Source organism: Xenopus laevis, chromosome 7L (genome assembly GCF_017654675.1).
Source record: "Xenopus laevis strain J_2021 chromosome 7L, Xenopus_laevis_v10.1, whole genome shotgun sequence".
NCBI lineage: Eukaryota > Metazoa > Chordata > Amphibia > Anura > Pipidae > Xenopus > Xenopus laevis.
Window position 1 is genome coordinate 4130185 of NC_054383.1, and position 13894 is coordinate 4144078.

A 13894-nucleotide genomic window follows, 5' to 3' on the forward strand; every position below is an offset into this window, starting at 1 on the left:
TATTAGGAGGCGTTACCTGGAGAGGCCATATGAGAGGGTCATGGACTCACCAAATCGACATCTGAGTGATAATAGCTCAGTCGAGCTCCTCATTATTCTCCCAGCAGAATGCAATTCTCATTCCCTACTGAGAATCACCACCGGCAACAAAGGTTCCTTCATTTTTAAAAATGTTTTTGTAGCTGAAATTTTTATTGCTTTTCTAACAAAGAAAAAACCCTCTTAACTTTCCAGGTAACCTTGTCTCAGCTCTTGCCTCCCACTACTTAACCCTCTTCATTGCTGGAGCTGTTGACTCTGTGCCACCGCATTACTTTGTGGAGTGGAAAGGCGCACGAGAGACAAGTGAGTGGTGGAACAACGTGTTTTTATTTCTTAGGCCTGACAATAGAGCAGTGAGTGTGGGTCCTGGAGATATTTCTCTCTGATTGGCAGTGTTTCTGCTTCCAAACAGCTTTGCCTGAAACTAGGATGCTCTTCAGGTTCTCCCCCTTGTTTTCACTGGAACCCAACAGGAACCACTTTATTGGCAGTTTGGGCATGATCAACTCACAGAACTGGGCTCCTGCCTTGGATTTGGATGGGTGGACTTTAGTCTGAACCTGTCTCCTTAGTCCTGTGCTTGCTTTTTGGCCCTTATCTCAAAGGTAGAGCTCAAGGGTTTGGACTCAGTTGATGTGGATCCTTGAGGTTTACCTCTGACATGAAGATTGATAAACACAACAGAGCAGTATTAAAGCTGAAGGTCTAAGGCACCCTGCCTGAACAGCTGCCCCCCTTGCAGTCTGGTCACATGATCCTCTTCCTCCCCCAATGACTACTACCCTTTTAGTCCACATTGTTCTTTATCTCCCCTGTCCATTGCTCCCAAGCCATGTGACTCTGTTACGTAGCCAGAGATGTAGGTCTCACAGATGTTAGTTAAATGGGTTGTGATGACTGCACTTTGGCCCTTGGATTTAAGGAGGCTCCATGGACACAGAATAGTTTCTATATAAATTGTTTATTTTGCAGGAACTCATGGACCAGGTGAATAAACCAGTGAATCAATACAACATATTTTCACATCAGTTTCTTTTGAATTCCTTTGTACCTTGACCTTTTAAATTGCTTTTCTTTCAGAGAAGAACCCTGTTTCCTAGAATCTCTGCTACTTCGTCCTTCACATACCTCAGATGCCTGAAGAACAGTTCCAAAATTTATTTGCGACCAACCAGTTTAGATTTTTAATCACTCGTTTATGAGATTTTCTATTTCTGTGGGAATGCTCTGCTAATGGCTCAAGAGGCAATAAAGAACGAGAATTACAAAGGAAAGCATCAGAAAGGAAGGATTCTTCATATTGAACCTCAAGTACATCTTAAGGTCATAAACATTAAGCAAAGATAACTCAATTTAGTATTTTGGTCTATAAAGACAGACAACCAGTCATGTCATCTAGAACTCTGCCAGTCCTACACAATGGCTAGTATTAGTACTGGGTGGGGTCGGAGTGCTACAGTGTTAAAGAATAGCTTTGCAACCCTGACCTTAAACCTCAGCAGTACTCAAAAAACCTGAAAAGTTGTAGAAGCCATGTTGTACAGTATTCCACAAAATTTTCCAAAGATCCTGTTCCACCACAGGTTCGTTAATTTGTGTATGTTACCATTATCCCCTTAATTTGGGTTGAAGACTGTCCATAAAGCTCAAGTGAAATAATCCTGCACGACAGATGAGCATCCTAGTAGGACGTCCATTACTGTGGTTAGACAGTGGTGTATAAAGAACAATAAATCTAAGATTAATGAGGGTCTAGAATATATGTGAGTGATACTGGAATATTTAAATCCCACCAAGTAGTGATGAGTGGAATAGGATTTTTTTGACTTTAGCATGGCCTGTGTATGGACAGTAACGTCACCACTGGGGTTGGGCCTTGTGGTTTGTCTAGTCAATGACCAACTAGAACCATGTGTTGAGATACATTTCTTGGTCCAAATCCACCAGATCTGCAACAGGTTTTTGGCCAACCAATACATCAACCAACCTTTAACACAAAACTAAAATAATGAATGAAATAGTCTAACGATTAGGCAGCCATTGATCAAATTGACAGGTTACTGGTCAGTGCATGATCAGGAATTGGTTATATATTGATTAAGGTTATAGGGTCACTGAGAAGCAAAGTATTGTGGCACGGCTGTAGGTATCTCAGCAAGGGATTCCAGTGTAGAAGCTATGGCGTCAATAAGAAGAAGGAAATGACTGCATGGCTGTAGGTATCTCAGCAGGGTATAAGCTTCTGTAGAACATTTTCACTCACGGTTCCTTTGCCACAGAATGTAGAGCTGTAAGGAACATAAATAAGGGAATATTAGAAGAAAATCATTGTCCAGTGTGTGTATTATGTAGATTAATAAGTAACATAGTGGGACCCAGGGCCTCTTCATAGAGACTGACTCCCAAATGTTGAAACTTGCCCATACCCCAGCCATTCTCAAACAGAACCCATTCCACTTTCAGGCCACTTGCCAGCAATTACGAGACAAAAATACCAAAAATGTACAAAAGGTGTGGTTCAGCAGTGAAGTTCTATACCACTAACAACGATATACCCCATTGTTCCTTCTCTTTCTTATCTTAGGCAACTCTATCCCGGCTCATGCTCAGTGTAGGTGCTTTGTGGGCATGATTCGTGCTGAGCACCAAACTTCATTGGCCAGGTGATATTACTAGTGGGAGTTGTGCAAAGACTCTATGAAGACTCTAAGAAGATATAAAACACCAGGAGACTAGAGCTCCTGTGCCTCCTGGCAGATAATGCAGCCATGCATGGAAGGCACAGAAGGAAATGAGAAGCTTCTGAAATGTTCTATGGCCTACAGAAGTCTTAATATGATCTATATCATGATCTATATCAATATTGTAGCTTACACACATGTAAAAGAAGGACCTTGCATGAGACCACTTACACTTTCCCATCCTTTCCACTCTGTATCTCTAGTCTCTGGGCCCCAAACTGGTCATGAAATATATTAAGGAAGGCCGGTTCCCACTTGCAAGTCACATCGTCCAATGGTCCCAATTCAAATCCCACATCAATAAAGCCAGAAAAGTTGTTTCCAGGGATGAGGCTTTTGCTGGTTATGGGAAACAAAAAAAGCAAAGGTGAGTAATGATATAGTAACTAGTGATGGGCGAATTTGCGGCGTTTCGCGTTTTCGCGAAATTCGCAAAACGGCGAAAAATTTGCGAAACAGCGCCGATGAAATTTTTTCGCCCGAATTTTCACGGAGGTCTTGCGAATTTATTCTCTGGTGGCGAATCCCGCAAATTCGCTGCAAATTCGCCCATCACTAATAATAACGGTGTCATTATTATTATTCCCCTGGAACACTCCTCCCATATCTTTTTTATAAGACATTGGTGGAAGAGGAACAGAAGTACAAGTCTGAGTAGTACAGATAATAATAAAGTTAGACTCCTCCTTACCTTACAACTTCATACTGTTGAGTGTCTCCTCCTGTAGCTGACAGAATTACATAGAACTTTCCCTTGAATGTTTTTGTTCCACCTAATGTGACAGAAACTTTATATCTCCAATCTGAAAATATAAGGACCAGTCACATGGTTAATCTCTGGAATAAGTACTCCTCACCCTGTAGGTGGCCAAGAAGGTGGCTAAGAATTTTCTGTTCTTAGTAGTCACTCAGACTAGACCGATTAGCTTTGGGCTAGATAGGACAGTATCCAGGGAATGGTGTTGCAGCGGTATGGCTCCTCAGTTAGGGGACTAAGCTAGTTGGGCTTATTTTTTGGAGATGGGATATGAGGAAGATTGGGCAGAAGCCTGGAAAAGATATAGTACTGGCACAATTTCTTAGTAAGGGGACTCAGAGGTACTTCTGCCATAAAGCAAGGTGAGTTCCTTGCACGTCCATCAAGTTTAACTGTTTAAGTTTATATAAAAACCTACCTAACTGCTAGTTGATACAGATGGAAGCAAAAAAACCCATCTGAAGCCTCAGAGGATGAACAGATGCAATGGGACCAGTCCCTGGATCAACTTGTACTATGAGCTCTCTCCCATATCCCTGTATTCCCTCACTTGCTAAACACCATCCAACCCCTTCTTATACCTATCTAATGTATCAGCCTGTACCCCTGATTCACTTCCCAGCTCTCCCTGTAACACCCCTTTCCCTCCTCTAATCTCATTGGCTCCCTCCTGTCTGCTGGGAGGAGCTACTGGTGAATAAAGCATCCAACCCTTCCTTGTACCTATCTAATGTATCAGCCTGTACCACTGATTCACTTCCCAGCTCTCCCTGTAACACCCCTTTCCCTCCTCTAATCTCATTGGCTCCCTCCTGTCTGCTGGGAGGAGCTACTGGTGAATAAAGCATCCGACCCTTCCTTGTACCTATCTAATGTATCAGCCTGTACCCCTGATTCACTTCCCAGCTCTCCCTGTAACACCCCTTTCCCTCCTCTAATCTCATTGGCTCCCTCCTGTCTGCTGGGAGGAGCTACTGGTGAATAAAGCATCCAACCCTTCCTTGTACCTATCTAATGTATCAGCCTGTACCACTGATTCACTTCCCAGCTCTCCCTGTAACACCCCTTTCCCTCCTCTAATCTCATTGGCTCCCTCCTGTCTGCTGGGAGGAGCTACTGGTGAATAAAGCATCCGACCCTTCCTTGTACCTATCTAATGTATCAGCCTGTACCACTGATTCACTTCCCAGCTCTCCCTGTAACACCCCTTTCCCTCCTCTAATCTCATTAGCTCCCTCCTGTCTGCTGGGAGGAGCTACTGGTGAATAAAGCATCCGACCCTTCCTTGTACCTATCTAATGTATCAGCCTGTACCCCTGATTCAGGGACTGAATTCCCCAACTCCACTGCCCTCACTGTTGAAAACCTGAATACTAAGATGGAACCTTTTGTCTTCTAATCACAATGGATGCCCTTGTGTCTGCTGGAAGATCCTACTGGTAAATAAGAAATTAGAGAGTTTATTAAATTGTTCCCTTCTTTGGCTTGCTACATGTAAAAAATTGAGCAGCAACGATGTAGGAGATCTTACCAACCAGGGTAAAAATCTGAGCCCAGGAAAAAAACAGGTGGACCCCAGCCCTTGTGGCCCCTGCTGACCCAGACCCATATTCCAATCCAATCCTGGACTTTCGGTGCTCCTCCCCTGCCCTACTCCGATCACGGTGGTAAACTGACCCAAAGTAGAGATATGCATTTCGCTGGAAGGGGCGACAGGAGGTATAGGAGTTTAACTACTGGGGTGGAGGACCCTCAAGTGACAGTCCAGGTGGGCCTCATGTCCGACACTGGGACACCCAGCCTGACACTGTAACCAACCTCCCACCCAGGTCTGATAATTGGACAGGTAGTTTAGCTGGTAACAAAACAACACTACTTCTGGCAGCAAAATAGCCAAAGGCGCCCCTGAGGGTACTTGACTGGCTTGTTGTGGGAAAGTGCAAATAGAGTTGCCCTGCTGATCTCTCTGATTAAAGTGCCGGGGAGCAGCTTAACTGTCACATTAACTGTAAGTTCTATTGGATTTATTTACAGTTTGAGTTCAGGAACTAGAATTGGCCAAATGTAGCCCCAGACACCAGAAGAAGAAGCTGAGGGAAATGGAGTGTTGAATCCATCCCATAATGGAAGGCTATATTAAGGTAATTTCTATATATGAAACAGATATGATGGGTGCATGTTGGGTGTCATTTCCTTTATCCGGCTTTAACATGGAAACTTACTGGAGAAGTGGGAGATATTTCCACCGGTGTTCAAATAAAATGTTTGCGGTGTGGCTGTGAGTGCTGAAGGCAAACCGGAAAAGTGTCCCATGAGACTACATCTGCCCTCAGGACATGGGAAACAGGAGCCCTGGAAAAGAAAGATAAATATCAGTCACCTATAGGAGAGAGTCAGATGAAGGGATAGGGGCTTTCCTCATCCCATCTACTCTTATAATATGGCTTTAGTTGGCTACACCCAGACTTATTTATGTCTATATACATCGGTTCTGTTGTCCAACATACTGGTAGTTGGGTTGGTTTTCTGTATCTCCACATGGGACTTAGTATAATTCAGCCAAAAATGAGTAAACTGCATGACAAGACTGACCCATGTGGAGCCAGCAGGGGACATAGAAACTCTATTATTACCCCTGGCATAGCCAATGCCATAACAATATGACACACCCCTGGACTTTAATCTTCTGATAGTTCTGACTATTTGTAAATATTGATTTCCCCAGAGCAAAGGTCTCATGATAAATAAGAGTCAGGTGACTTACCGAGAGGAAGGAATCGTAACTCTCACACGGATATCCAAGGAAACCCCCTGGACTCCGGAGACTCTCGGTGTAATACTGGAAAGCACGGAAGTGACTGCACGTCATGGTATCAAACAAGGCTGTGGCCAAACAACAAAGAGTAAAGCCATCGGTTTCCTTTTCTGCTGCCCCCTTTCAATTAGATGTACAGATCATTCCACCCACATAGTCACTAATGTAACTGATCCAAGACTTCTGGGTCACCAGGGTGTTAATGATACCATGGACAAGGGGCCCTTCTCCCCGTCTGAACTGTTTAGTTGATAATGAGTAGTTAAAGGGGAAGGTACACTTAGATGGAACATTTACCCAAATATGTCACTCTCCACACCCATCGGATCTCTCTGCCCATCAGCCCCGTTGATAAGTCGCAGTCACTTACCATTAAAGTTCCCGAGGAAACTTAACTTAGCAGGACAGCCAGTCATTTGCTTTCCTCCATTGGGGTAAAAATCCAGGTGACCAATCGGCTTTGCAATACCGGCTCCTACAGACCACATTGCAATTGGTGAGGTTAATGGATTTGCCTTCCTCTGGATCAACTAGCAGTTAGGCAGGTTAAGAAAAGTAAAAACGGTTGAACTTGATGGACGTGTGTCAACCTTTTTTCAACCTAACTTACTATGTTACTATGAATAAGTGATACGGCAGAATAGAATAGAGACATCTATCCTGCAACTCCCTCCAGTGAATGATGGGAGTCAGTATAACATAGAAACAGCTGGAGAGCCACAGTCCAATGACCTCCTTATGGAATTAGACTACTGTCTGTATAGATTGATGAAAATTCCCATGTTGGGGTGAGAAGTTACCTAGAGGGGAGCTGATGTCCGTGTGTATCACGTCAACAAAAGTTGCGTCTGATGGGTCAAGCCTGACCTCTGGAGGAGTATCTTCAAAGAACTGTCTTGCAGGATCTAAGCCTGTAATAAAAACACTAGTGTTACACGTTCCACCAATAGTCTCAACTACAGTGGGTTGTCATCGGTGCTGCCCCAATCTTTGTCCCACCACTATATGGACTGGTGCTTCTCTGGATGATATTGGATGATATTGACTTCCAATGAAGAGGATCATATGGAGGTGGCTCATATGAAGGCAAACATTGTACCCTTAAAACTCTAGGTTGTTTACCAGCAAACATTGGTTTTGGTGCAGTAATGGAATAGAGGAATGGTTGATTGGGCTAAGAACACACATTATTTAAAAAGAGAATTACAGAACAAGACAATGTTTTTTGGTTGGTACTGCTATGGGCAGCTATACGGCCCCCTATAAATGGCGTTCTGTGCACTCTAGTGCAACCAAACAAACCAATTCCTGTAGAGCATGTTAAAATACAACATGTAGAAAGAAGTATAACAGAATGTCTATGTGACTAGTGATGCTCAAGTTCAACCCCATAGGGGTAATACCCCCTTTAAAATTGGGATAGGAAAGGGGCTTTAGTAAAAAGAGGCATCCAACTTAAGTGCAGTACAGGCTCTTCTCTTGCAAACAAGACTGGGAGTTTTTTATGGTTGGGTTGTGTATGTGTTGGGGGTAATGAGGGTTTGTATGTGTGTTTGAGGGGTGCACATAGATACAGAGTCCCACACATGTTTCCACTCATCCACTCCTCAGCATTTACTTGTCTGGCAATGAACCACAATTTCTGAATTCTCACTGGGAAACACCTGTTAAAACACAAGGCTCTATCCAACCGTATGGAAACCATCCAGGCTGCTCGGGATCCTACAGAATATTAACCACAGGGTGGGAGTTCTCAGAATCAATCTGAACTGAAATATTAAATAGAAACTCAAAAAGGGCAAAGGGGGGTTTGTGGCTTCTTGGAAGGACTGACATTATCATCACATACCGGTGATTCTCCAAATTCCTTCATGCCTCCTGCCGGCCTCCCCCGCTGCGTGTGCCCCAAGGCTGTGCCCAATTACATGCACTTTGGAAGCGGGGTACCCAAGCTCCTTCTAGCAAAACAAGAAAGAATGTTCAGTTCCGTGATTTGTGGGGAAGTTTCCAATGGAATTCTCCAGCCAAACCCCAAAAAACATCCAAATATTAAATTGATTTGACAAGACATTTTACAAGGGGCCAATACTTAAAGGCATATGGCATTGTGTAAAATCCACTGTGTTGCTCAGTCCTCCATTTTTCCCGTAATGGTTGAAGGAAGACTGGACCAATGAACATGTGGCCCTGAGTATCTAGGCAACAATGGGGGATTTCCTTGATATGGTTGATAAAATAGAAACCCACTGACCTTAGAGTTGGAGAGATGAACCCTACTCATGGGGTAGCAGGATTACTGTGTTGGAATAGAGGACAAAAGCCCTGGGTTCCAGAATTTAAGCCTAAATATATAAGGATGGCTATAGCTAAAGTACAGGAACAGGTAGTGTTGGATTGGGGTGCCATGGGACATATCCAAACTGTAGACCACAGGTCCTTCTTTCTTCACATTGAAATATCTCAGTGTCTTTGCTTACACTCACCTACTTCTTCCTCCATTCTCCTCTTTGTTCTGATAAAGAAATGTCAATGGTATAAATATACATGGCTAAATGGTGGGGTGAGCAGAAGGGCCCACTCACAACTGAGTCCTCCAGGGCTGTTCCTGTGATCCCAGTAGGCCTGTAAGCCCAAAACAAGTTATGTATATATATATAAATGCTATTGGACTCACCTGCAGAACCTGTAAGAGAAGGGCGATCTCAGCTCCGACCACACGAATATTATTCGCAGCCTGTACGTACATCTGTATATTCCCTGAACCGTTACGCCAGTCTACCCCAATGCAGTTGACATCTTCAACTTGTAAGATTGCCTGAAAGAGACAAGTGGGTAGAGGAGGGTGTTAAAAGTCAGGCTGTGCCATTAGATAGTTTGACGTAAAGAGATACTGGTTAATCCAGCTGCCAACAAACACAATCATGGAAGGGTCAAGAACTGCCAACTGCCCATGATATAACCCAGGGCACAAATAAACACTCACCTCAAATCTCCCCCTAACTGACCTTCAGACTGGGCCCCCTTAGCTCATAACAAGGTTACAGATATATAGAAACATTGGGGTGTCACCCTGCTATAGTTACAAGGGTACCCAGGGTACAAATAAGCACTCACCCCAAATCTCCCCCTAACTGACCTTCAGACTGGGCCCCCTTAGCTCATAACAAGATTACAGATATATAGAAAGATTGGGGTGTCACCCTGCTATAGTTCCAGGGGTACCCAGGGTACAAAACTCACCCCAAATCTCCCCCTAACTGACCTTCAGACTGGGCCCCCTTAGCTCATAACAAGATTACAGATATATAGAAACATTGGGGTGTCACCCTGCTATAGTTCCAGGGGTACCCAGGGTACAAATAAACACTCACCCCAAATCTCCCCCTAACTGACCTTCAGACTGGGCCCCCTTAGCTCATAACAAGGTTACAGATATATAGAAACATTGGGGTACCAGTCACCCTGCTATAGTTCCAGGGGTACCCAGGGTACAAATAATCACTCACCCCAAATCTCCCCCTAACTGACCTTCAGACTGGGCCCCCTTAGCTCATAACAAGGTTACAGATATATAGAAACATTGGGGTGTCACCCTGCTATAGTTCCAGGGGTACCCACAAATAAACACTCATCACAGCCTTGGTCTCCCTATTAACTGCTGTGGGCAATACTAAGGGGAAGTATTACCAAGTTTATAACAATGACAATGATAAATCTCACCTTGCACATTTGTGACACCCAGTTATTCTCGGCCCTTTCTCCCATCCCATGTAAAATAAAGCATGTGGTCTGGTTGGTCTGAAAGGCTGAGGCTTCGATGCTGGTGATGTTCTGAGCAGAGATAATCTGGGGGGAATTGAAATGAAGTGAGTAGGATTAGCCATTAATAACAACTGATGCCACTTGGCCATGTGAGTTGGCAATTTAACGACACATGACTGAGGCCAAATGAGCAGGTTGCCCAACTGATATCTGAGCAGGAATCAGTCAAATCCAAAGACTGGACAATGTGGGTACGGATCGACCTCTGACTCACCTGATGTTGATTTGGGTTCCACCGGGTGTTTAGGAAGAATCGAGTATTTATTGACTCTGGGGTCCAGGGCAGGGCAGCAAAGGGTCTCTCTTTAGTTCTAGACCAGGGCTGTTTGTCTGAGAAGCACCCGAATGGCTCATAACAGATCTCCTTGCCTTTAGGAGACAAATAAAATATTTTTACAGAATACGTCCCATATAATGTTCAGCAATGCTACAAGATGGCTACATGAGAGGTCTTGGTTGGTATAAACTCCCTAAATTCCCTAAATTCCCCATCAGCAAAAAACTAGAAACATCCTTTCTGCTTTCAGTACATAAAGACCTGTACATTATGAGCACAGAGAAGATTAACATTTTTATAGTTATATATTATGGTATAAAGGGACAAGCATGTGGACATCCACGGCCTTCCCAACAATCAAGGTAAGGACAAGATGGAGATAGTAGAGCAAAATGAGACAATATGGAGACATGGAGACAGTAGGGCAAGATGGAAACAGTAAGTCAAGAAGGAGACAGTAAATCATGATGGAGACAGTAGGACAAGATGGAGACAGTAGGACAAGAAGGAGATAGTAAATCATGATGGAGACAGTAGGACAAGATGGAGACAGTAGGACAAGATGGAGACAGTAAGACAAGAAGCAGACAGTAAATCATGATGGAGACAGTAGGACAAGATGGAGACAGTAGGACAAGAAGGAGATAGTAAATCATGATGGAGACAGTAGGACAAGATGGAGACAGTAGGACAAGATGGAGACAGTAGGACAAGAAGCAGACAGTAAATCATGATGGAGACAGTAGGACAAGATGGAGAAAGTAGGACAAAATGGAGACAGTAAGACAAGATGGAGACAGTAGGACAAGATTGAGACAGTAAATCATGATGGAGACAGTAGGACAAGATGGAGATAGTAGGACAAGATGGAGACAGTAGGGCAAGATGGAGACAGTAGAACAAGAAGCAGACAGTAAATCATGATGGAGACAGTAGAACAAGATGGAGAAAGTAGGACAAGATGGAGACAGAAGGACAAGATGGAGACAGTAAATCATGATGGGGACAGTAAATCATGATGGGGACAGTAGGACAAGATTAAGAAGTAGAAAAAGAGGTAAATCATGATGGAGACAGTAGGAGAAGATGGAGACAGTAGGGCAAGATGGAGACAGTGGGGCATGAGGGACACAATAAGACAAAATAGAGACAACAATAAGTCCAGATGGAGACAGTAGGACAAGATGGAGACAGTAGGACAAGATGGAGACAGTAGGACAAGATGGAGACAGTAGGACAAGATTGAGACAGTAAATCATGATGGAGACAGTAGGACAAGATGGAGATAGTAGGACAAGATGGAGACAGTAGGGCAAGATGGAGACAGTAGAACAAGAAGCAGACAGTAAATCATGATGGAGACAGTAGAACAAGATGGAGAAAGTAGGACAAGATGGAGACAGTAGGACAAGATGGAGACAGTAGGACAAGAAGCAGACAGTAAATCATGATGGAGACAGTAGGACAAGATGGAGACAGTAGGACAAGAAGGAGATAGTAAATCATGATGGAGACAGTAGGACAAGATGGAGACAGTAGGACAAGATGGAGACAGTAGGACAAGAAGCAGACAGTAAATCATGAGGGAGACAGTAGGACAAGATGGAGAAAGTAGGACAAAATGGAGACAGTAAGACAAGATGGAGACAGTAGGACAAGATTGAGACAGTAAATCATGATGGAGACAGTAGGACAAGATGGAGATAGTAGGACAAGATGGAGACAGTAGGGCAAGATGGAGACAGTAGAACAAGAAGCAGACAGTAAATCATGATGGAGACAGTAGGACAAGATGGAGACAGTAGGACAAGAAGGAGATAGTAAATCATGATGGAGACAGTAGGACAAGATGGAGACAGTAGGACAAGATGGAGACAGTAGGACAAGAAGCAGACAGTAAATCATGATGGAGACAGTAGGACAAGATGGAGAAAGTAGGACAAAATGGAGACAGTAAGACAAGATGGAGACAGTAGGACAAGATTGAGACAGTAAATCATGATGGAGACAGTAGGACAAGATGGAGATAGTAGGACAAGATGGAGACAGTAGGGCAAGATGGAGACAGTAGAACAAGAAGCAGACAGTAAATCATGATGGAGACAGTAGAACAAGATGGAGAAAGTAGGACAAGATGGAGACAGAAGGACAAGAAGGAGACAGTAAATCATGATGGGGACAGTAAATCATGATGGGGACAGTAGGACAAGATTAAGAAGTAGAAAAAGAGGTAAATCATGATGGAGACAGTAGGAGAAGATGGAGACAGTAGGGCAAGATGGAGACAGTGGGGCATGAGGGACACAATAAGACAAAATATAGACAACAATAAGTCCAGATGGAGACAGTAGGACAAGATGGAGACAGTAGGACAAGATGGAGACAGTAGGACAAGATGGAGACAGTAGGACAAGATGGAGACAGTAGGACAAGATGCAGGCAGTATGTAAAGATGGAGACACTAGGACAAGAAGGGGACAATACTGTAGGTCAAGATGGAGAAATTAAGTCAAGATGGAGACAGTAGGACAAGATGGAGACAGTGGGTCAAGATAAGATGGAGGCAGACAGACAATCTGACTTACCCTTTACAGTTCCAAAAATTCCATGCAAGATAATGAGTATCAGCAGTTGACACAGAGGAATGTCGGCACTCAGCATTCTCATCCTATAGGAACATAAACTGCACCAGTTACACAAGAAAGCTGATCCCTGCTGCATTGTTGCAATGTTACATGTAGTCAGAAGCAGCAGTGCAGAAAGTAAATTCATGTGTATGGGAAAGGGACATTTTCTGTTGCACTGGGGCCCCGGATGTGTTCAGTCTCATCAGGTGGGAGACGGGAGAGGGACGTGCACTTACCTGCCCTGTGAGCTCTGCAATGTCACTGCTGCACCTCCTGCTAGAGAAATGGCTCTGCCCTTTGTGGCCCAGATATAAAATACGGGAAACCCCAGAGACAGAGACAGAGAGGATATGACAGAGCACATTCTGGCTCATTTAACCCTACGAGCACCGCAAGGCTATTACATTGCTGGGAGAACAAATAGGGATTGAGGTGAAACAGGAACAGAAACCTGAGATTAAATCAATATGTGTTTATTTCTTTGTGTTCTCTGAAGCCAAAGTCACTTGTTTCAGAAGTAGGGATGCACCGAATCCACTATTTTTGGATTCAGCCGAACCCTCGAATCCTTCTCGAAAGATTCGGCCGAATACCGAACCGAATCCGAATCCTAATTTGCATATGCAAATTAGGGGTGGGAAGGGGAAAATATTTTTTACTTCCTTGTTTTGTGACAAAAAGTCACATGATTTCCTTCCCCGCCCCTAATTTGCATATGCAAATAAGGATTCGGATTCGGTTCGGCCTGGCAGAAGGATTCGGCCGAATCCGAATCCTGCTGAAAAAAGCCGAATCCTGGCCGAATCCCGAACC

General features: G+C 43.9%; 1 protein-coding gene across 1 annotated transcript; it reads right to left on the reverse strand.

Moving 5' to 3' along the window:
- Nucleotides 1–984: 984 nt before the first annotated feature.
- On the reverse strand, nucleotides 985–13349 carry pnliprp2.L (pancreatic lipase-related protein 2 L homeolog; the record flags this gene model as incomplete). The annotated part of the gene is given in 14 exon segments (NM_001089647.1): nucleotides 985–1581; nucleotides 1582–2330; nucleotides 2955–3122; nucleotides 3475–3586; nucleotides 5763–5892; nucleotides 6305–6423; nucleotides 6726–6830; nucleotides 7156–7266; nucleotides 8205–8313; nucleotides 9030–9170; nucleotides 10076–10201; nucleotides 10392–10546; nucleotides 13040–13122; nucleotides 13318–13349. Coding segments are annotated over 12 exon segments (1416 nt in total).
- Between the last annotated feature and the right edge of the window lie 545 nt (nucleotides 13350–13894).